A 23,125-nucleotide genomic window follows, 5' to 3' on the forward strand; every position below is an offset into this window, starting at 1 on the left:
TTTGGAGGTGGCAGTAAGGATGCAAACAAATCCCAGGGTTGAAATACTATCCCAAAATACATCTCAAAACTAAATTTCTAGTAACTACATGAGTAGGGCTTCATTGCACAGCTGCTGCAACACCTCCTTGCACGTGGTTTTATTAGCAGTCCGCAGATCAAAAAATCCTCCTGGCTTTGACACCCCTATTAAAAACGTGGGTGGAAGTGGGGAGTGTACATCGCTTGTGTTGGTGCTGTGGCGAGGCAGACTGTGTGCTGCATGTTAATGAGTACGTGCCCCTCTCTTGAGCAAGAAGCCGTCCTGTGTTTACGGGCACATCTGGGTATTGTTTTTCTTCAGTGCAGAATTTCTGCAGTGAACGTGGTGAGCTCACGCCAGGTGGCTGGGCAGTAAGGGTAAGTATTCTCATCCTCTAGTGACTGCTGAGTTACCCGGCAGGAAGAATTAAGCTTTGCCGCGGCCGTGGTACGAGAAGGACCCCTTGGCACGTTTGGGAGAGGTCGTGGGCAGCGTCCTGCCACAGGTGAGCTGAGGGACCCTGCTCCCTGTGCTGGAGGAACGGCTGTCATGCACACCCAGCGCAGGGGGGCCGTGCGAGCTCTGGAGCAGGAGCGTGCGTCTCAGAATTGGTCTCTGTGCTGCTGCAGAGGAGCCCTCGAGTGTGGTCCGTGAGACTGGCTGGCTGCAGCACGCCAAGAGCTGTTGCCTGGAGTGCTGCTGCTCCTCCTGCTCCCACTCCTCTTGCAACTTTTACATGCAGCGCCTTTCCTTCTGCTTTGGGAAAGCAGTTTCCTGGGCAGTAGGTGTCTTCAGTCTCTGTTCCTCGGTTCCTTACCCGCAAGAAGCTGCTTTTAGGAGGAACACCACATGCTGTTACGGCCCTGGCTTTGCTTGCAGGCTCTGGTGAGGCCGGGTCATTTGGGGGTTTTGTGGGTGTCTGGTGGGAGCTGGCAGCGAGCGGCGTGCTGGATCCCGCAGGCTGCTCAGCCTTTACCAGGACACATCTTCCTAGAAGTACGTGTGGCTGTGGGCTAACAGCAGCTGAATCATTGCCGATGGTTTTATTTTGTTTTCGGTACACAGAAACGCAAGACTGGAAAGCTAAGGCTTGGGAATAGCCAGGGTACTTGCGATCGCTTGTGCTGATCAAAGGGAAACGCTCCGGGCGTTGTGGGAAGTGCAGAGAAGTTGCTGAAAGCTGAACATGGGAGTTGGTCCCAGGGCTTGAATTTCACATTCCTAAAAAAAAAAAAAAAAAAAAAAAAAAACCAAAAACAAAAAAGCAAGCTTAAAAGTAATGTGTGCACAACTATTTCCATATACTCCTGCCTATTGCAGAGGTGTTTTCACAGTGTGGATGGGGGTACAGACCTCGTCAAACCGGGTAATGCGAATAAGCCCAGCCTGGCTGGCGCCAGCTCAGAAGGCAGCATGTGCCCGGTTAGTAACAGACTCGTCCTGCAGCGCCTCTGAACTTGGGAGCAGAAGAACCTGTGGGCCTCCTGTGGAGGCTAAAACGGCCACGTCTGGAATAAAAACTAGGGGGGAAAAAGCCAACAGAGATCTCCCTAATGCAACACTTTGGTTTTGCTTTTCACTTCAAGCGAAAGGCAATGGGGGAAGCTGTCGCCTTGTAGCAGCCTGGTGATGCAGGTGCATCTCTGGCTGCTGTGCAAGGAAACCTTTGCAGGGCTGCTGAGGGCCATCTCCTCGCCGAGTCGGGCTGTTCGCGGACGTGCTCGGAGGCGGTGGTACCGCAGGAGGGTTTAATCACCAGCTTGTGCCGCTACGTGACAGCTCGTGTACCCAGCTGATGCTGGGGAGGAGGAGGAGGACGCTCCAGGTAAGTTCAGGTCTGAACTACCTCATCTCTAGCAGCAATGCTTCAGCTTTATTTTTAAAGACGCTTTATTCTGTGTGTAGCTGCAGCGTAGCGCTTGAGCTTGACCAGAGGAAACGACAGGAAACAAATTTCAGGTTTCCAACATTTTTATTTATATATATACACACACGTACAGTAAACAAAGTCATTAAATGTGTAACACATACTTCAAACCTGTAATTAGAATACTTCAATAAATGATTTGAATTCTTCTCACCAGTCCATTTGACTTACTGCCCACATGCGCTGCCTGTTGCTTTTCTTTCTGGCGAAGATTTCTCCTTTCCTGACCTGAGCCACGGAGGCAGGCCGGCCCTGCTGCAGCCGTGTCCCTTGGTCCCCACGCGGGCTGGAGCACTGGTGTCACTGGGGATGATGTGGCTTTGTCCCAGCACCGGGGCTGTAGTGAGGAATAACCCCCGGGGGCTGGCGGGCATTAAGTTTAGCACCGGTGGCCGCGGATGTCCCCGTGCTGTATTGCTGACCTGGTGGGCGCAGCCGGAGGAGCGAGGGCTGCAGCTGTGGTCGTGCTGGGACGGGATGCTGAGGTCTGACCTCGGTGTAACTCCTCGCTCTTCTTGGGCTTGCGAGGGTTGAAATGATGGTTTGTGCGTCTCTGATTCCTGGGGTGGACCAAGCCAGGCTGAGCCGCTCGTGATCAGGCAGTGGGAGAGGGGCCTGAGGCAACGCAGGCTGCGTGAAGGCAACCTGAGTAATTAATTAACCTCTCCAAAAGATGGGTCGCGCAGCCCTGGTATTCCTGATCTTGTCTTTAATTCTGCCTGAGCGTGTTGTGTGGACGAGGAGCTGCTGTACTGTACAGCGAGGTGTGATGTGTGGTGCCAGAAAGGTTGGCGAGTTGGGGTTTTTATCACTTAAAGGTGTCACGTGCAAGTTACTGGACTGGCTGTACCGAAAGACACTGAAATACTTCCATAAAGTGCAAAAAAATGAAGCCAGGCTTCCATCACCCTGACCGCCTACCTTGTGAAAGAGCTGCAGTTTATTTTCACCGTGTCCAAAGTCAGAGTCCCCTCGTAGGAAAGTACGGGTGTCAGAAAAGTCGTCGGGAAGACGGAGAGCGGATCGCACTCGAGTTCAGGGTGGTCTTCATTAGTGCCTGCAACCGGGGGTAGGTACACGGTGGCCGTGTCGGTGATGGGGTTGGCGATGTACTCGGAAACAGTCTGCGTCTGCTCCGTCACCTCCACCGCTATCCTCTTGTAGAGGTCGGGAAGCTGCTGCTCGTAAACCTCCCCGTCTGCCGTGCCGGGGAGAGCCTTGTACTCCGGCTCCTCCTGCCCCGAGCCCCTCTCCAGCGCCCAGTCACCGTTCCCAACGCTGCCGAAGAGGAGCTTGTCCCGGAGGGCCAGCGGGTCCGTTTTCACGAAGGTTTCCTCTACTTCTGTTGTTTCGGGCTCTTCAAAGCTGCCCGTGCTGTGCAGGAACCCACTGGAGGGTAAGCTCAGCTCGGCCTGCGGAGGGGCACACGTGGCAGAGAGAATTAATGACGTGATGGATAGCCCGGGACCTCCCGCTCCCACAATGTGAGCACACACCCCCCCCCCCCCCCCCCCCCCCCCGCAGCAGCTAATACTGCTGAAAATGAAAGATCTCTGCATGGTCCTGGTGTTTAATTAATTAGCCCGATACATCCTACGGGCTAACATGGTATGAGAATCTCCACTATTGGAGACTGCTGGATTTGCTGCCTTAAGAGATTACGGGCTTGCGTGGCTCCAGTTGCTTTTTCTTCTGAAAGGGGTGGGATTAATTAGAAGAAAAAAAAACCCCCACAAACAGTTTACCTTCATAGACATGTAGTTCTTGGCCCACGTCGCGTTAGCTGGGTCTGGAATGGCTTTGCTCTGCCACTGCGGCATAAGCGCAGAGAGGAGCGACTGGAATCTGCGGATGGAATAAGCGCAATTAAAAGCGTGCGATTACCCAAGAGCTCAGCGTAATTGTGAATCTGCCGTCGTAGGGACCTGCAGAGACCCGGCGGCGCGGGGAGCGCGGCGGCTGCCGGGGCAGCGCGGCTCCTGGCCGAGGGAGATGCTGCCCAGCATCCTCCTCCTGCCAGCCCCCGCCAGATGATCGTGTGCGTGTTGCTCCAAGGAAAACAGGTTTTAATCTCAGGGTTTGACTTTGCTCACGGGTTAGTTGGCGAGAATTGTACCCCTTCGGTTTTGTTTTGGTGGAAGCAGACCTTAAGCTCCCCGTTAAAAATTCACAATATATAGAAAACAAGGCTATATTTTAAGCTCAGTGCGTGTTCTTATTTGTGTACTCTGAAACCTTTATTCAGAACAGTCTGCCCTGTTCCCCAAGGTGTCCTGAAAGGACACGGCCCTCCCTTCTAACAGCAATTCCCTGTTTTGTTGGAACGTAACAGATGGATCCACTCACGCTTTTCTTGCCGGAGGCACAGAACAAATGCAGGCTGAGAGGATGAAGAAGCTGCAGGTAAGAACAACAGTCATCCAGTCCCCAGCACCTGAAATATGGAACACCCATCATTCATCCTCACTAAAAAAAATGAGAAATCTAAATACGCTAGTTCGAGTTGGACAACAGTTGTGGCCTGACTAGTGCTTGCGCTCGTAAAACACACCAACGTTTTTTGGTTTAAAATCAGGAATCTGGATGGACTGTTGGGGACCAGCGGTACTTTGTCATATAAAGATGTCTACTGCTGTCTCTCGAAATACGCAGTCCATGACCCAAAATACGCAATTGCTGATCTTTTGTCCAGTACTGAGCCAAACATTGACAGATAAACTTGGGGTAGTGTGTGCAGCAGAGGGGTGTTAAGGAGGAAAGATCTTACAAAATTCAGTGCATCTTTAATAAACTGTGACTGAACTGTTTCTCAGTGAACACATTGGCTTTACTGTGCTTGCACTACCTGCTTAAAACGTAGTTTTCACAAACCCAGATTTTATACCGGGGAAACTTTTAATTTGCCTGGATTGCTTTAATTTCCTCTCCCGCTCACCTCCCTGGATTTCTCCCGCAGTCCGTGGGAGAAACCTGCCTCCGGAGGAGCCCTGCTCCCACGCCGCGGAGATTAATTTCCTAATGCACGCAACTTGGGAGCTTAAAGTTGTTGTTGCGGCACGTTGCTGGGGAGGAAACGCAGCAAAACAAACTTTCCGGCAATACGTAGGCACGAGTTTTATCAACCCCCTTCTTGGGGATTAGTGACCGTTTCTCTTGATCGGGGCTCAAAGGAAACTTGAGCAAAACAATCGGTCTCGCAGGAGAGAAACCCTGATGACTGCCGCTAGCTGGGGTCAGAAAGTTTTTGGGAGAAGGTCTTGCTTTTGCATCCCCCGGGAGGCAGAGGAATGGACCGCACGGGACGGATGCCGCTCTGCGGGAGCCCGGGGATGCCGCGCTGCTCACGAAGGCTCAGGGCGCATGGGGTGACCGCGGCTCCTCGGAGAGCCCCCGGCCCCTGGGAGACGCGGAGGTCGGCAGGACTTTCGGCGTGCGTACCTGTGCCAGAGCTGGAAGCACGCGGATATCTGGGCCAGCAACTCGAAGGGACTGAACCCTTCCTTCCCTCTGTGCCATAAACCGCCCTGCTGGCCTTCAGCTACCGCTAAACCGTACAGCTAACGGCTCGGCGCAGAACTGGGAGCTTAACGATGCTATGTCTTAAAACCAGCTGAAACTAGAAATCTTCAGTAACTGAAGAGGAGCAGGAAAAGCGTTTCCAGCCGGTGGAAAACCGGGATTGAGGGCTAGCACCTTTCCCGGCCCCCCACCCCGGCAGAGACTCATTACTTTCCAAGCAGAGGAGCTCGCTGTTGCCCCCGGGCCCCTCTCCGGCAGCCGTCGACGCCGTCATCCACAGGGCGTAGTGCTCGCCGCGCTGCAGGTCGGGGATGTACAGCCAGCGCTGGGCTGTCACGTTGGACACGGCTGGAAGGAAAAGGGGGAGAAGCGAATGAAGCACCCGGCCGCGCGTTTTTACTGCGTTTCACTCGAACGCGCCACGTTTCCAGAGCTTGGAGCGTGGAGAGGTATTTGTTGCTTTAATTAGTTTGCTTTTCTGTGTTACTGAGGCATTGGAAGGGCTGTAAAAGACCTTAGGCTATTGGGGTGACCCGTGCCGTTGTACAGACTGGGCACCCGGGATCGCGTATCCTGCCCTCTGGCTACTGTTGCCTGGCAAGTTCACCTTTCAATCTAAAATGAGGTTTGTATGCTGGTCCTATGAAACATCCATTAAAAACCGTCGTGCAACTTCTGAATAAAGTTTTAAAAAAACCCAAAGCAACGCAGACGTTTCTCGGGTGGAAGCCTGGGAGTTAACACAGACGCAGCGAGGGAGGGCTTGGGTGGGAAAAGCCCACGGGTGGGGGAACGCAGCGGGCGCTGCCTGCCGAGCGTGTCTCCGTGCAGAGCGTGTGTTGGTTGGGGAGGACTTTCAGAAGGTCTCTTATTTTGCCCTGCCAATAATTACAAGGGTTTGCATTGGTTATGACTTAAGAAAATAACAACAACAATAATAATAAGAGCGGGGAGCAATCTGATAGTTCCACGCTCAGACTAACTTAGAATGGTCGGTAGCAGAGGGAGCTGACTGAATCCTGCTGCCAGCCCTCGCGGCGGAGCGGCGACTCCTTGACTGCACAGAGTTTTTTTGCAGGCATCTCCCCCTCCCTCCCCTCTATCCTCCACCTCGCAGCACATGCGTATCATGTCGGTCTTCGCCAGATACCTACCGTAGATGTCCGGGGCTGCCCGCCCGTCCTTTTTCTGCAGGTACAGACGGTACCCGGTGATGCAGCCCCTTTGCTGGTGGGCAGGGATTTCTTCCCACGAAACCGAGATGCCGTTTGCCTGGGGTGTTGCGTACATCTGGGGCCCAGCGGATGGTGCTGTAAAACATACGACTGACTTTTAAAGCTGAACTCCAGCCAGCTTAAAAATATCTGGAAGAGTATTACCGTGATTTACCTTTTGCTCTTGAGTATCCCCTGACCGATGCTGCTTGTCCGGCTCTGTCCCGATAGAGTGCAAACACGCTGATCTGATAGCACGTGTTATCTTTTATGTGCTCTAAATGAAGAAATTGAAAGTGGACGGTTACTAGTGAAAGTATTTACGGTCACGGCTGAAGTGTTTACATCAGCTACTTAAATCTGAGATGAATCTCCTGATTATTAATGCACCTGTCATAAAGAAGGAAAGAAAAAAATAAATCTCTCTGATCTCCTCTTCAGCTTGGCAGGACCTCACTGTGCATGAAGCAAGCGACGTGAGCGCTCCTGAAGGGTGAAGAATTCCTTTGTTTCCTCGTGAAGCAAGAGCTGCCGGCAGCCCTGCACCCTCCAAAGGAAACCTGGGACCGCGTCCTGCGCCCCAGGTAAGGGGAGAGGTGAACAGCTATTACCCAGCTTATTGCTCTGCGAGATGAGGCGCGGGGTTTGCCCGCACGTGAGGGCGCTTGGGAGGCGCGAGAATCTCACACCTTATTTCTTCCCCGTGACTTCACGTCGGCATCCTCCTCCGGGCTGTTCCCGCGGGTTAGGGGAGGTCGGCGGGAACTCGTTTTGCTCCTTCCAAAGCAGAGCACGAAGCGATGGCGTCAATACGCTGCTTTTTCCAGCTCATTCGAGAGCAGGGATGTAAGTGCCTCGGAGGCACAGCCCTGGGACAGAGGGTAGGAAAGGCTACGGAGGGTAATCCTCGCTGTCGCCCCTGCCGTAACTTCATAGCTATCTGATGTGCAGAACGCCGACGCGTGCTAGTGACTGGGATTAGTAACCCGCAATTAGTAGAAAGGAAATAGTCTTTTCTGAAGCCTGTGATCTCTTGTACCTCTAGCTGGCTTGTTTAATTTTGGAGGGACTGGGTTTTCTCAGAGACATTTCACTTACCAGATATAAATCTCCACTGAGAGTGGCTGCAGAGCTGAGCCCAGAGCAGCCACAGATTTCTATTTTTCTCCCCTCCTAAGGAAAGCTTTCAGTGCCATAATTTCTTACGCTGAATTAGTAAAAATTAGAATCCGACTTGTTCCTTAAAAACCTTTCAAAAGAAATCGGTACCTCGGTCGTATCCCACCTCGAGGCGGTAGTTACCTGCTATCACTGCGGACAGGTTGGATGCCGGGAGCTTCGCCCAGGCTGGATGGGGCTCCGGGCGCGCGTTCCTCTGCCCGTCTGCCCACTCCACTACGTATCCGCTGATGGACGCGGCCGATCTGACGGGCGGTTTCCAGCGGACGAGGATGCTGCCGTTTCCCATGGCTACGGTAGAAACCTTCTCAGGAGGAGGTAGGTCTTACGGGAGAGAAAGAGCAACCAAACAAAAAAGACGCCGTCAGCACAAACTTGCCTTAACCTCAAGTGGACTCGGTACGTTCGATATCTGGTTTTTACTGCGTCTCCAGGTGAAGTATAAAAATAAACTGCAGTTGAAAGAAAAGGTCTTTATCCAAGGGCGATCTCTGTGCTGATAGGAATAGAGCCCCTTTCTCGTCTTGTCTCCCGGCACAGCAGTCTGAGCGTACGCAGCACTGCTTGTTTGTGCCATCCCCAAACCCTGCGAGGACGCTGTCGGGGCACATACTAACACCCTGCTCCCGTGATGGAGCCACAAACACGCATCGTCTCCACAAGACCAAAGCTACTGCTTTCACAGCCAGGGCCAGGTTACTTTTTTCTGTGCTAGAAAATGTTGGGGAAAGTCATCGATTTTTTTTTTTTTTTTTTTTTTTTTTTTAATCCGTAGCATAAAACCAGCGTCTTTTCTGAACAGTTTGTCTAACAAACACAATTGAACAGAGCCCACAAAGCAGTTCTTGTCCTACTGCCTCCAAGTAATCAGAGACCAGTGGTATTGCTGCACCAGTCCGACCTCTGCTTAACGAAGGGCTCATGTAATCAGTGCAGCCCGTTTGCTGAGGAGCTCTGCATCCGTCCCCAAAGGAGGAGAGCATCCCACTGGTGCTCCATGCAGCTCTGGGAAAAGCTGAAATACTTGCCAATGGCTTTGTCACTGTTTTACTGACATTACAGCGGGACGAGTGCAAATAGAGAACTGCCTTTTTGAACAAACCACCTGAGACCGTGAGGTTCTGTCATGCCTGATACCGGCACAGGAAATTTGGGGCTGGGTGAATTCGGAGAACGCTCGTTAACTTTGCTGTGCGGGTGAAACAGAGTGCAATTTCACAGGAGATAAAGCTTGTGTGATTTCCCCTCACCATCACCTTCCCTTCAGTCCTGCCACCGGTCCCGTCTCATGCAAGAAACCGCCTCCCCCCGCCTTTTTTTGGGTGGTTTGTTTTTTTTTTTTTTTTTTTTTTTTTTGTCATGGTTAATTTGCTGCTGTGGCAGGTGCCTGGATGGCTGACGGCGCAGCTCGCGCCTGCGTCGGCAGAAGGGGTTTGAGGTGTCATGACAGCAGCACGAATGCGCGGCAACTTAACGCGTCGTGAAGCTGCACCCCTGACCGCGCTGAAAACGGGATCTGCCGCTTTCCGAAGACTCGTTGAGATGGAGAAGGATGAGCGCGAGGTGGTGGGAGCGGAACGTGTAGCACAAAGCAGAGCGCCGGTGTTATTCCTGGCGGTTATTCCCAAACCCAGCAGAAACCCTTACCCTGGGTGCCCGGGGTGGTCACGACGGACGCGGGGGGGGACCTGCCCCTCGAGTTCTCGGCGGTGACCGTTATCTTGTAGCCCACCCTCGGCGTGACCCTGGCGTAACTGGTTTGGGTGGTGAGGTGTGCTTCTCCTGCCGGGGGGTTCCGCCGGTCCAGGGCTTCGAAGGTCACCGCGTACCGCAGGATTCTCCCCCTCGCCTCCGAGTTGCTCAAAGCCTGCCGAGCAAAGTGCATTCGTTACTCTTCTTCGGGTCAGCAAAGCCCGCGGAAAGCTGACGGTACCGAACCGGGATGCCCGGCGAAGGTTTCGGACCTGCTCGTGGAAGAAGGGGGGTGGTTGGCCGTTAGCGAACCGAATATTTCACCTGCTATTCCACGGACCTTCCGCCACGAAGGGCACCTTCGCGTCACGCCTAGGAGCCCTCCCGAAGCAGGCTTTAGCAAGCGTTGCCCACCCGTGCTGTGGTTCCCGTGGGAGCCGCGGCCGTCGGCCCCTTCCCCAGGGATGGCGGGGGGGGGGGGGGGGGGGTTTGTTACCAGCCCTCCCGCCTGGCAGCGGGTTTCGGGGACGGATTCAGAGCATCTCCCTAGGCTGGGTGCTCAAGCTGCCCCGTTTAAGTGAGGAACGTTCACACAAAGGTAATTTCTCCTCTTCTTTTTCTGTTCTGATAGTAAAGAGGTTATTTACAGCGACAGGGTTATTTGCTGGACAGCAGCACGTACCAGCTCATGTTCTTTAGTAACGAGGCATCGGTTTTTACTTTCCTCCCCTCTAAAAGCTGGAGGAAACAAGCGGTGTCATAGAGATTGCTCACGCACTTGTTCAGCCTGCTTTCTCTCTGACGCTTTTTAAAAAAATTAGCTTAAGGTCTGTTGGCCTGAAGTACAGCTAATGCATTTCAAAGGTAGCGTAGTTTCCCCACCAGCAGCCACCTGAGTATACTATTTATAAGTGAACAGACACTTCTACTGCTAAAAATATCATGTTTTTGCCAAAGAAGGCTAGCGTCCTGGCTGCAGTTTCTTTTTTTTCCCCCACAGTTTTGCGCGTTTGTGTAACACATAACAGCCTATTCTGATTTTTCCCTTTGATTTTGCTGCTGCCCAGCCCTGCGACCCATGCTCTCCATTCCCAAGCGTATCCCAGCTCGGTCACTTTTCTGCTCTCGGGAACCCGTGGCATCTAACTGCGTGAAATGAGTTAATTCCCTGATGGTAGGGCCAAGAGCATGCATTTACCCGAGAGTCCCTCTCAAGGTTACATATCTTTCCTTTTATTTCTTATTTATTTTTCCTGTTTAATTCTAGTTTAGCAAAGGTCTTTTGCTGTGAGCTGCTGATTTTGCAATCAGCAATAGAGCCGGGGACGGTGAAACACGCAGCCTCCTCCTTCCTTGAGTCTGAAGTCAGGCCATGCTTTTCACAAGGGGAAAAAAAGAGTTTTAACCGCACAGGTGGATTTGTAAAAACGAGTAAATCTTGATTTGGGGAAAATCCAGATTTTTACTTAAGGCCGTGATAAAGAATTATTTAAATTCAACCACTTAGCATACACATCTCTGAAAAGGCAGTCTGTGCTGTCCCGTGTAACACCTCTCGCTGGTTTTTCCGCCCCGGGTGTCTGCAGTTGTACTATCGGTTTCACAGTTTCCTGCAGTCCCTATGCAGTAAGTTCATTTTGTTTGGCTGGGTTTTTTTTTTTTTTCTGTCGTAACAAAAGAAAAAAAAAAGGAAGAGGGAGAAAAAAGCTACTTTTAAAAATAGGAAAATGTTTGCAAGGATAAAATCGCTTTGGCAGGGGCTCGGGACAAACGCGGTGCTGAAACCGCTCTGAAAGCCTGCTGAAATTAAATTGGCAATCCTTTCTTTGGTATTTGTGTGAAAATATGAGAACACGTATTAGTAGTACATTGGACTGAGTCTGAGCCTTTTGCTTTGTAGCTGTCGTGAAAACTATAAAAGCAACGTATTGCACCCATTTTATGAATGGTGCTGCAGGAAGTCTGCTTCGATACAGAAAGCATCGCCAGCTCGCTATTGCGAGTTAAAGGTTTTAAAGTTAAATGTCTTAAAGCCGCAACGGCTGGAGTCACGTAATCACATGAGAATTTCTGCTTTCACTTACAGCGTAGTGCTTTTTGGTGTAGGGGGAAGACATAGCATTAATTGGTAGGTTAACTAGAGAGTGCAAACTGGAAGTTAAGGATAGTTTATGCTTAAAAAAAAATATCTTACTGGCTTTGAAATAAAACCACCACAGCAAAACACCCCACAATCCAAAAATTCCTCTTGGACCCGACTTTAAGTACTGGATTCATAATAGTGGAGAAGCTCAACACCCGGCACGGGTGACAGGGCTTGGTTTCACTGGGAATGGTGGAATAGCAGACCTGGCGTAAGCCTTTTCCCCCGAGCTGGGCGGTAATGTACGGTAATGTGGAATTTTTACCCTACAGCTGGGTTTTAATCCAAAATCTTATTGAAATTTCCCATGCAGGGTCTCTGTCCCCAGCTCACAGGAGCCTCTGCTCGGCAGACCCGAACCACCGCCTTTTTTCGACTCTGAGTTTGTCCAGTTTCAGATCTGCAGCTTTATTATATAGCAAACCCTTTTGCACGTGGTTTGTCCCTCGCCAGTGCTTCACACCTGTAGAGAAAACCGATTTTCTTCCTGCCGCTGCTGTTTGACAAGACCCTCGACCAACCGTCCATCCACTCAGCAGTGGCACCCGCGGGACCCCTTCCGTCGCCCGAACTACATCCAGCTCTTACGGGTTTTTGGAGTTTGGTCACCTCGAAGGGCTATTACAATAAATTGCCTCTTCTGCCTCCCCTATTCTTCATTGCTGCTCTTCATATAAGCAAAGCAGAGCAGAAAAGCCTCTGAAGGAAGCTCATACCCAAAAGCAGACGCGTCCGGCGAACGCGGGGCACGGTGTCCTCCCGGCTGGGTACGGCAACCACGGCAAACAACAGCGAGGTGGGGAACGAGGAGAGGGAGCTATTAATTAGGGAGCGTCTAAGGTTGCTGTCTGCCTCTTTAGAGATATCGGGGACACGGGTCGCCTTGTGGGAAGCGGAGGGGGAGAACGTGCATCCGTGCCCTTCGCTGATGTGATGTGCTGGGAACGCGTTATACACTTCCAGCACGACAGAAGGTTTGGGGATGTGTAAAAGGGAAATTGTAGGCAGAAAAGAGTTGTGGAACCTGCCGGGGGAGGCAAGCCTTGGGTGGCAGAGCTGGTCCCTGTGCCTGTGCTCTCCTTGGGTTCGGTCCTTTCCTCCGAACACAGAACCCAGAGTTCCCCCTCTAACCTTGCTGATTATTCCTGCCTCTGCTTAGGTCTCGCTTGACTTACCTTCCAAAAAAGAGAGATGTTCTGCTGTTGAGCGTCCACGTCCTGCTGTCGGTACCAGACGTCCAGGAGCCCGGTCGGCACTGGTGTGGAAGGAGAAGGCGAGCAGCGTTAGCGGCTGTGTTTTGAAGCAAACAGATAAGACGTTGAGCGGGCGAAGGAGGTAAAAATCCTGAGACGATGGAAATGTAAGATTTAAAACGTCCCTGAAACGACGCGGTATGTAATAGCCCGTTGTTGCTGTTGCAGCTGGAGTTCAGCTGCGTTGGTGTTGGCACTCGTGAAGAGGACACGCCGTAGACCCAGGAGAGGGTTTTGCTCTGCTGGGGACTTTATCCCGCGCTCCGTAGTCAGGATGGCTCCCAAGGAAGCCTACACGTCAAAAAGGCAGTATGAGCTCTCGTCTTTGCGTGGAAGTTGAGGCTAGCTAAGGTCCTTGGGGTTGGCTACGTCAACCCTAAAGCAATGGACAGCCTCAGGTGAGAGGGTTTGTGGGATCTGTAGGATTTCGCTGTCTGGCTCCAGGCAAGAAAGTTAGGACCTTGTCAGAGGTAGCTTAAAACCCCCGTTCTTTCCACGATTCCCCTTATAGTCACAGAGTGACTGGAAACCCCTGATGTTTTGATTAAACCTTCCAAAATAACACTAAAGCTGCAGAAACTGGTGATCAATGTGCTCTCCAACAGTTCAGAAACAGAGACAGGTAAAGAAAGCCAATGTGACGAAAGGTAACAAAGCTTGGTTCCTCAAGGTCTCTGACCAAAATAAACCCATTGAATTCAAATAATAATTGTCGCTAATAACCTAGGCAGCAGGCAGCTGTTGCACAACCCCAGCTAGAATGGGGCTGCCCGCTATTTCCTATATTCAAAGGCGGAAAAAATCCTCAGTGCCAGCAACATTAAGAGCTCTTTGTTCTGTATTAACTGCAAAGAGTGACTGGAATAGAAACAAGAAGCAGGACTGACAGAAGAAATAAAACCAGTGCACACTCGCCGTGAGGGACAGAGGAAGGGGCAAGCTCAAAGCAGGAAAAAATAAAATATGGGATTGCATCTGTTGGACTCCAGCTCAGATTTTAAAATTCATTTCACGTGTGAACCACACAAATTAGCTGGTGGGGGGGGGGGGGGGGGGGGAAGCTCACTTATGAACAGTGTTTGAGTAAAGTACATTTTGTGGCAGGTCAGGCTTAGAGAAACAGGAAAAAAATTTCTCTCATTGAAAAGGTATACACCTGAATTTGCAAAAGGCCAAACTCATGTGTAGAACTTCAGCTCCTTCAAAGATGGGCAACCATGATGTACCCAGAGCTTCTCATCTGCCACCTCCCCTTGCCGTCACCTAGTCTGAGGACAGAAAATGCTCCTTGATTAGCGACAAAGATTCTCAATCGATAGCACCGGCTGGGTAGAGAGGCGATGACCGCAAATGCCGTAGCAAGCCAGGATGCATCGAGCAGGTTGAGAAAACTGTTGAGAGGAGGGTGAGGAGAGAAGGAAGGGTTCACACCTTTTGCATGAATGAATGCTTCTTACAGAAACTGATGCCGTCAGCAGTGGTAAATAGCGTGAGTAATAACGGCACTACCCTGAGGAGCTTATAGTAATTCACAAAAAAGAGCAACGAGAGCCAAGTAGGAGATGAAAGGAGGGGATGCCAAAGCAGCCAACACATCTCTGTCGAAACAAACTTCTGAGAAGCTTTCTTCTCTTGTAAGAACGGGAAGTTTTGCAGCATGAGAGTTTGTGCAGCTCAGGGTGAAGCCAGGCAGGCAGGTACGCGAGCGTGCGGCCAGCCCAAATATTAGAGTTGGCAGAAACGAGTAGAATTGCCCTCGGGTTGGTGCTGCGTGTCCCTGGAGCCTGCCGTGCCGTCCTCTGGGGCAGAACCGCTCTGTGCTCCCCTCGTTCCTGGCGGGATCTCTCCCGAACGCCCGGCCAGGGTCTGCTCTGCCGAAGCTGTCGAGGTCTCGAGTGACCCCGCGGCGTGGTGGAGGGCTCACCTGGGCAGGCTCCAAGTGGAATAACTTCTCCTCTTGGGAAAAGATGACTTGGCAAAATAAAACGGCTCGGTCCCAACCTGCCGGCATCAGCAGAACCCAGAGAGTCCGGGCAGTTTCCTGACTCAACTCCTCTGCAAAGGGTCGAGCAAGCTCAAGATCCAGGGCGTGCTGCCCAAGCTGCGGTTCCTTAGCACCAGAGGGTGGCATAGCAGTCATCCTGACTTGAGTTAGGGGGCTGTGCGGCAGTTCAGTAGAACGCTTAGATACGAACCGATACAAAATATTTTTCTTCCCCTAGCTAAGCTGCACAAACTGTCTGCCTTTTCCAGATGTGTCCCGATGAAGCTCCGGGAAAATTCCCCCCACCTTCAACAACGTCGAACAAATACATCCTTCAGACCTTCTTCGTGAACCCTTGAAATTCCTGTTTTGCAAGAAACCTGAACCGCTTCGGGTTTTGTTCATTAAAAAAGCAATTCTCTTACAGAAGTTTCTTCCCTGTTGGCTCTGGATCTACAGAGACTCTGCAACCCAACCAGCAAAAACCCAGCAGCATTTTGAGTTCGTTAGCTGAAGTTTCCACTTGTATGCAAATGTTAGACACAGGCTTAGCGGAGGAGATGCCGTCTTGTCTTACCTGCTTCTGGAGTCTGTCTTTGGTACGTGGTCCAGTTACTCCACAGTCCTCGCTCGGGGTGAATTTTACAGCTGACCTGAAACTCGTAGGTTGTATGAGGCTCCAGACCATAAAGACTGCATCTTTCACTGTTTAAGCATTCAACCTTTAATGAAGATGAAGGACATGTAACCTTAAACTCAGAAGGAAATACAGGTTGAAGGCAGCGACAGGCTGAATTACTCATGCCCAAAGGAATCCCAGCCAGCCAAAGCACGTCTTTATAAAACAGTGGGAAAAACCCTGATCTGAGGCAACACTAATAACTCCAAGAATGATGCAATGAAGCATCAGGCTTCCAGTTCTTCATCTGAAAAATCCCCCATTTAAGTATGTGAAGATAACAAATTTTCTGTTCACGTGTTTCACTCAACTTCAAGCAATACATTTCTTTCACCGCTTAAAATAAAAGCAGAGACTTCCAATCGACGTGAGGGAAGGCGCAAATGTTTGGAAGTTGCACGCCTGTAGCCGTGAGCTCCAATGAGCAGATATGACCATATTCCAGTAAAGTGGCGGGTCAAACATAGCCTCTGATTCTTCAGTGCATCATGCAGACACTTGACATATGGGGAACTAATCATGCACATGCTTTTTCACAGGATCAGGGTTTTACCTTCACACAATTTTAAACGAATGATAGGTTTTGACCTATAGGCAATAGTTTTTCTTAAATATGATGTTAGAGAGCAGAGAGAGGCAAATTTGGACGGACTGATTCTAGTAAGAAATAACGAAAAAATAATTAAAGCAACCTCCAAGCATCATAATTTCCTTTACTCTTCGGAAGAGGATTACCGTGCTCCAGGCCTGCCTGGTAAGTGGACGGTATCTCAGCCTGCAGTGCCGCGCTTGTGCTTCATCGTGCCAAAAAAAGGTGCAATTGGTTGCAGAAGAATTTTCAAATTCCACTAAAAAGTTGGGAGGATGTGGTTTCACTAGCAGTAAAAAGAGAAACAAGCAAACAGCACTCAGATACACAGCACAGCTCAAAACGGGGGTGTTACGTGGAAAATAGAATTACTGGTTTAGGCTGGATGGATGCTTGTTCTGAGAGGTTTAAAGAAGAAAGTGCTCAAAATGTTTTCACCTCTTTCTAAAGGGCCGGGACTAACTGAAACGCAATAAGTAACGCATTTACCTATGTCTATTAACATGAACACGAGCGGCTGTGAAAAAGCACTTCCTAGCCCATTGGAGGCGGCAACCACAACGGTGTAAGTAGAGTCAAAATTCAACTTGCTTAGAGCCAGCGAGCCAATATTCTTATTCAGACTTTCTTCTGAAACACATAAGACATCCGTCCCATTTGATAGCCTGGAACAGAAGAAAAATGCTGGGTTAATACTCTCCTGTACACCAAGAAAGCTAAAACCTGGCTGGCGTCCCCGTACAGCCGCGCTGCTCCGGGTCCCTCGAGGCCGCGGCTCTTCCAGCAGCTCCCCTGCACGCGAGCTTTCAAGGCAGGACCGCTGCCCTGGAAGCCAGGTAGGTCGTCTGCCCCTCGAAAGATCCGTCTGCTTAAATACAGTGCCTACAGTAAATACTCCTCTGGCTAAACCGGTAGGAAAGCTGTTATACTGCTTTGGGGGTTCAACTGCAGACAAAGGAAATACTTCTGGATTTCCACTGAGCTGCAAGTATGTGAGTACGTTCCTTCTGATGGTTACCTAGTATTGGTTAACTAATATTTCTCTGCGAATGAGCGTAGGTGTTGGTACACAGAATTGCGGTGTGTGTGTGTGAGTGATGAATTTGGGGTTTTTTTTTGTTGTTTTTTTTTTACGTAAGTTAGTGACTAAAAATGTAATTTATCTGCAGTCTAACGGTCAGACCGCATGACTTCAAACACAACTTTTAGTTCTCAGTCTGTCATTCAGCCTTGGGTAGCTCATTTAGCTTCTCTGTCTGTTTTCTTCCACCTGAATCAGAGACGTTCATGTCGTGTTGCTTCAGGCTGGCCTTTTGTATTTTGCAATATATTTAATAACTTCCTAGCAAGCACTGCTATATCTCTATGTTACAACAATTACAGGACTCGTTATCCACACTTCCCTACCCTTCTGCACGTTACCCGTAGAGTCTCCTTCTGCTTGAAGAGCAGTGACAGGTTTCTATAAGCTACTAAGCAAGTTGCTGCTACCCTGGCCCACAGCAGAAGGTGAAGAAGAAGAAGGAGGTGAAGAAGAAGAAGGAGGTGAAGAAGAGCAAGCCTTGCAGGGCAAGGAGATGGTCAACATGCAGCACCTGGAAACAAATGGGGAGTACTTCAGCCTACCCAGCAGTTTGCAAAGGGCAAGATTAATTCATTCTACCCGGATGTTTGCTTGAATAGAGGTTTTTAATAAGGTCCCTCCTATGCACGGTGATTCCCAAAATCCAAAGGTCTCCTAACGTGCCTTGACAGGCTCTAGGGAGCCCTTGCTCCTTCCCCACAATTTGCTGCAAAAGTCACCAGAATCTCTTTCAGCGAAGGCTCAGCAAAACCAGAGCCAGCAAAACTATAGCTTGGGTCTAAAACAGAAAGCAAAAATAACACATTTCCAAGCAAAGTCCCTCTCCACCTCCTTAGCTAACCTCCGAGTCAGAGCGAGCAGCTCAGATCGTAGGATTTCTGGTGCCGGCACTGCTAACCTCAGAATCCCTAAGTAGAGGAGATCCGCCACGGGAAAGCAGGTTTGAGCAGCCGTTTTCAGAGCCCTTCCCCTACTAACCGCCCCTTTCCAAAAGGCAGCCGTCTCTTGGCATACCCTCTTTACCTGCTGAACCCAGAAGGAGCCAACCCACCGCGGGGCGGCACGCACAGCCGTGAACAAAAAAGGGGGTTTTATCTGCTCCGGTGATCTTGGCAGCCTTGGACTCACTTATTCACAAGCCAACTCTTTTGCGTGCTTTGATAAGGGTATATCTTCAAGAAACGGTGTAAAAATTAAAAAAAAAGCAAACCCAACTCTAAGATACGATTATGGGTATTAAAGAACCTACGTCCCCGCGTTACTTACAGTATTACGTAGGTAGTGTTGATGTACGTGAGCCTTCCTTTATTCCAGGTGCAGGTGGGATGGCCGTCTGCCCCATGCTGGATACACGACACATTTCTTGGTTCATCTGGAGGATCTTAAACAGATATTCTTATCAGTTTCTTCCTTAAAGATGTTGATAGGAGACATTTTAAGAAATGCTAGATTTGCTTTTTGATTGTTTGGGAGGGGGGTGTTAAAGAATTTGTAGACAAAATATTCGGGGTAATAATTTTTATACGTGAAAACAACTGAGTCTGTGATCTCTGCAGCCCGTCGAGACCTCTGACGCTTGAGCGAAACCCCAGCGACTTTACAAAGGTGCCAGGTGACTACAAGCACTTACCAGCCCCCCAGACTGGGCACCACAAGCTTTGCTTGAAGCAATCAACCATTATTCTTATTTAAAAAAAAAAAAAAAAGAAAAAAGCAGCACCGATACAGCAGACGACTGCTGCTGCAGCATCAGCTCATCAGGCTAGAAGAAAATTTAAAATGTCCTTAGGATTTTTCTTGCAAGTCCCCTGTGTCCTGGAGAGACTGGTGGGTGCGAGGGCTAGAACAGGAGGGAATGTGATATTTGCTCTGAGCAGGCAGTTTTATGGAGCATCTCTCCGTTTATCAATAACAGAGTTGCACAGTCCCATCCAGGAATATTTTAAATACAAAGAGCCACTAAAAGCCAGCACCTTTTCTGGCAAAGGCCACCGGCTGTTAGTTTCTAATACGTGTCTCAGAGGTACCACAGGAAACGTTTAAGAACAAGGGATAATTAAATTCTCCTTACTTCCAGATTCTATATCGATTCCACAAATGAGTTTTTTCTTGTATTCACAAACTATTTTGCACGTAAACATGTGTTTGCCATATGTATGGACTGGAAACTCGGTGCTTACTGAACTGCTGTAATTGCTAATTAGTTCAGAGCTGTTAAGGAAAATAGCTATCCTGCAGCGCTCGGTGTATCGCAGGGGTTTCAGCTGGCATGAGAGGGTGACACTGGTTCCAGGCTGGACATAAGCAGCAGTGTTAGCAGTCATATTCCCTTTATCGCATATTTCTGCGGCACCACGGGGAAGTTTCCTAGCAGGCACGTTCCCTTTCCTGCACGCTTCTGCAACAGAAAACAAACCTTTAGCACGGATACATCACTTTTCTTGTACAGCACGCTGCGCTCGAGGAAGGGAGTCTCCCCAAATTTATAACGCAAGCAAGCTTTCCTGCCTCTGCACCGTAACCCGGGGGGTATTGCTGGGCCCAGACTTCACCGATCTGATTAACTGGGGTCGGAAACCGAGGGCTAGCTACCAGACGTCTTGCGAAAAAGCCCAACCCCGGGGCAAAAATCTGTCGGAACTCTGTTCTCATTGCGGTTTAAGGAAATCTCTGTGTTCCAGTAAAGCAGTGGCAGGCACGGCTCTACTGAAGAGCCGAGCAAGCTTTTTCTCTGACTTGCAGAGACGTCCCCTCGCACGTTTGCTGCCTTTTCAAAGCGGCGCGGGACACCGGCGGGGACAGGCGATCCCACGCTTGGAGAGCAGGCGCTTGGGGCCGGCTCCGGGACGCTTGCGCCGGGGGCAAACAAGCCGAGGTGCGGCAGCAGGTAAGGGAAAATGCTGAAACACCTTTTCGCCTTACTTTTGAGTCGTGAAAGTCTCCGTGGAAGCTAACCGTAGAGATGCGTTCTCATGTAAACTGACAGCTCCCCCTCGAACTAAACCAAACAACCTCCCTGCGTAACTCAATTACCAACTATTTGCTCTACGCTGCCTGGAACGCGCAAACGCAACCAATTCTGCATAAACGCGTGCCCAAGCTGCCAATGCCCGAGCGTATATGGGTCTATATTTGCCTCTTCTGCTGAGGGCCGAGGCTGTACCCGTGCCCGCGGTCGTTCCCAGCCAGCGCTGCCGGACCAGGCAGTGCTGCCCGCAGCCTGCCCAGACCGTCACGGAGAAGCTGCGTTGCTGCCGAAAATGGGAGGACACTCAGCAGTAGCAGCGGGTCAGGGAGTCCTTACAGAAATTACAGTATAAGCCTACTCAAGCATCAAATTTTGCTCTCTCCAATAAGAACGATGTTTACTAGCACACCACGCAGAAGCTGAAAAAAACCCCCTAATTAGCCCGAGTCCTTCCTTTCAGGATAATTGCTATGTAGCAAAAAAATATATCTTACCTGCTGTGAAGTGCACCAACAACCAAATTGCTGCGGGCGCAATCCATGCAAATAGCATTTTGCTCCCTATAAAGAAACGAATACGTTTTACCAGTTCCTGAAAAATGGGAAAATATTTTACAGGTATTTGTATGTTGCTATTTCACAACTTCGGAAAATCCAAAATGCTTCTTTCATGGGACGTTTCTAATGAACGTTCTCTGCTGACGTTACGAAGGTGTGACTCTGGAGACCCTATCCGAAGCAGCAGCTGATTTTCAGCTGGTTCTCCCTAGAGACAGGCACAAGAGCTAGGGGAATGGCAGAGTTATGGGTACTTTAAAACTCTGTGCTTTAAACCCAGAAAACTCTGTGCTTTAGAAAAAAGAAGTATTTGCTCCCTTCCCTCCCAAAGACCCCCTGCAAGCCCAGAACCGAAACTCTTTCTCTGAAGGACAAGAACAAACCATCAGTAACCCCTCACGCTATTTCTCCCCAAGATACGGTTTGCATGCCTCGCTCCGGCACAGCCCACGCTCTCCCAAAATCCCGCACCCTCTTTTGGATGGAGCAGCCCCGTTTATGTGCCCCACAGGGACCCTCGTGTGCTCGTCAGCCCCTCTGGGCTCAGACTTTGTACGCCTGACCCCAATTCCAAATGAACCGACCTCATCCCAGATGACTAACGCAGTCTCAAAATTCCCAGACCTGAGCATTACACAGAAAATTTTGGATAAGACCTTGGGAACTAGCAATCTTACAATTTCTTTCGACTGCTTTCCAACAGGAAAGCCAGCCCACGCAGCTTATTTGCGACTATTTAACCCTACCCTGACGGAGAGAGCTGCAGACGCACGCAGTAAGCACCCTGTTAACGACACAAACCAAGGAAACAGCTTTTCAAATGTTTTAAGCTCCACAGGATTGCTCAAAAATTCTGTTCAAATGCAAACCTATGCCATGTCTAGACTTCCTAGATTAAACCCACGCTCCGTTACTGGAAGTTATGAATAGAAACGTTTTACACAAATTATTCGAGGTCAGCCTGAACTAAGCTCGGTATTTTCCCATACGTTTTGCAACCAGCATTAACAACTATTTCCTATTTTTACCCTTCCCCGGCAGAACTACGTGAGCAGTGAGAATATATGGGATACTTCAGAAGTGAATACACCAACAAGAACTTTCTATAACTCCTGACCCGTCACAGAGATGCAGCTATTTTACTAACTTGGTGCCACACTGGAAACAAACTACTGTGAAGTGAAACTTTAAATCCTGACTCCTTTTCATGCCATCTTGGATGGGGGGGGGGGGGGGGGGGGGGAGGGCACTTCTGTGGGGATGCATTGCACAATGTAGTCTTTGCTATGTGTATTTTAGTATAAAAGCAAACAAAAAAGTTATTTCAGGTTGGTTTTATACAACAAGATGGGATCCTTTCCATGTTTTTGAAGTGAACCGATATCTGACGCGAATGTGAAATACCTAAGATTTGCCAAAATGCGTATTAACGCCTTGCTTTGTTTAAATCCCGATGTTCTTCAGACCGAAATGTTAAGCCTTGCCGCAGTGCCTCAGCTTCACACAAAGACACTTCATGCGGTGCCTTCCGTAGGTGACTAGTAACTGCAAGGATGAGCAATCACAGCACCAAGGTTCTTCAAGTAAATGCTCTGCCTTCCAATAAACTGAAATTGCCCAGTGACTGTGTAAACATCCTTCAGGCAGCTTGCTTTCTGACAGCAAAGCTGTACCCAAAATACTTGAGTCAACAGATAAAAATAGTCTTGCTTCAAATAATTTTTGTCAGCGGTTTACTTAGGTAAGTGCTAGACAATTTATGCAGCATTATATGAGTGCAGCAGAGCATATAAACTGTGATCAGAGTAAAATATGAGAAAAGGATGAGAAATAAGCTTCAGCTTAGAGCAAAGGTGCGTGGAAAAAAAAATCAAAGAAGAAAAACTCCGGATTCCACATCAATGAGGGAAAATGGTATCGCGGTGCATAGGCTAAAGAAAATATAAAGGACATTGTCCTGGTAAGTACAAAGTAGAGGAAGTATATAAGGTGTTCACAGGGTATGAGATCATGCCTGTTTATGCATACCTATCTCCGTGAAATCTCAGTTGAAAACACAAGAGCTAAAGACCACACATTTTGTTTACCTACGGAGTGGCCATACTGGCAGCAGCCGACTCAAGCTCCTAAATGAAATCACTTGTAAAGCACAGAAGCTCTGTAGTTTGCTTTTAACCACCTTTTTATGTCCTTGCCCTTGCTTCTCCCTAAAAAACCTCCAGGCAAAGCAAGCGTCTGTTGTAAGGGTCTCACACGGAACCCGCCGGAACAACTGACCGACCGCCGGTGGAAAGAGGAACATTTCTCACCGTTACA

At 49.6% G+C, this 23,125-nt stretch overlaps 1 protein-coding gene across 1 annotated transcript; it reads right to left on the reverse strand.

Moving 5' to 3' along the window:
• Positions 1 to 1,897: 1,897 nt before the first annotated feature.
• IL12RB2 (interleukin 12 receptor subunit beta 2) lies at positions 1,898 to 22,461 on the reverse strand. The gene is made up of 16 exons (XM_049807384.1): positions 22,214 to 22,461; positions 20,747 to 20,812; positions 19,356 to 19,682; positions 18,551 to 18,665; positions 16,690 to 16,865; positions 16,347 to 16,486; positions 15,510 to 15,654; positions 12,871 to 12,950; positions 9,508 to 9,727; positions 7,984 to 8,184; positions 6,857 to 6,958; positions 6,622 to 6,777; positions 5,678 to 5,815; positions 4,295 to 4,382; positions 3,694 to 3,793; positions 1,898 to 3,360 (listed from the first exon to the last, which is right to left on the reverse strand). The coding sequence occupies exons 2-16, from the start codon at positions 20,802 to 20,804 to the stop codon at positions 2,866 to 2,868; spliced, it is 2,541 nt and encodes an 846-aa protein (XP_049663341.1). The 5' UTR covers positions 20,805 to 20,812; positions 22,214 to 22,461; the 3' UTR covers positions 1,898 to 2,865.
• Positions 22,462 to 23,125: the final 664 nt, after the last annotated feature.

The sequence above is a fragment of the Accipiter gentilis genome, chromosome 8, assembly GCF_929443795.1.
Source record: "Accipiter gentilis chromosome 8, bAccGen1.1, whole genome shotgun sequence".
Taxonomy (NCBI): domain Eukaryota; kingdom Metazoa; phylum Chordata; class Aves; order Accipitriformes; family Accipitridae; genus Astur; species Astur gentilis.

Bases quoted from the DNA above. Each gene is read 5' to 3' on its own strand.
- IL12RB2 (XM_049807384.1), bottom strand. From the start codon at position 20,804: ATGCTATTTGCATGGATTGCGCCCGCAGCAATTTGGTTGTTGGTGCAC. The intron at 16,487-16,689 runs GTAAATGCGTTA...TTTTACTGCTAG, and splicing joins GTTCATGTTAATAGACATAG to TGAAACCACATCCTCCCAAC. The intron at 9,728-12,870 runs GTAAGTCAAGCG...TTTGCTCGGCAG, and splicing joins ACATCTCTCTTTTTTGGAAG to GCTTTGAGCAACTCGGAGGC.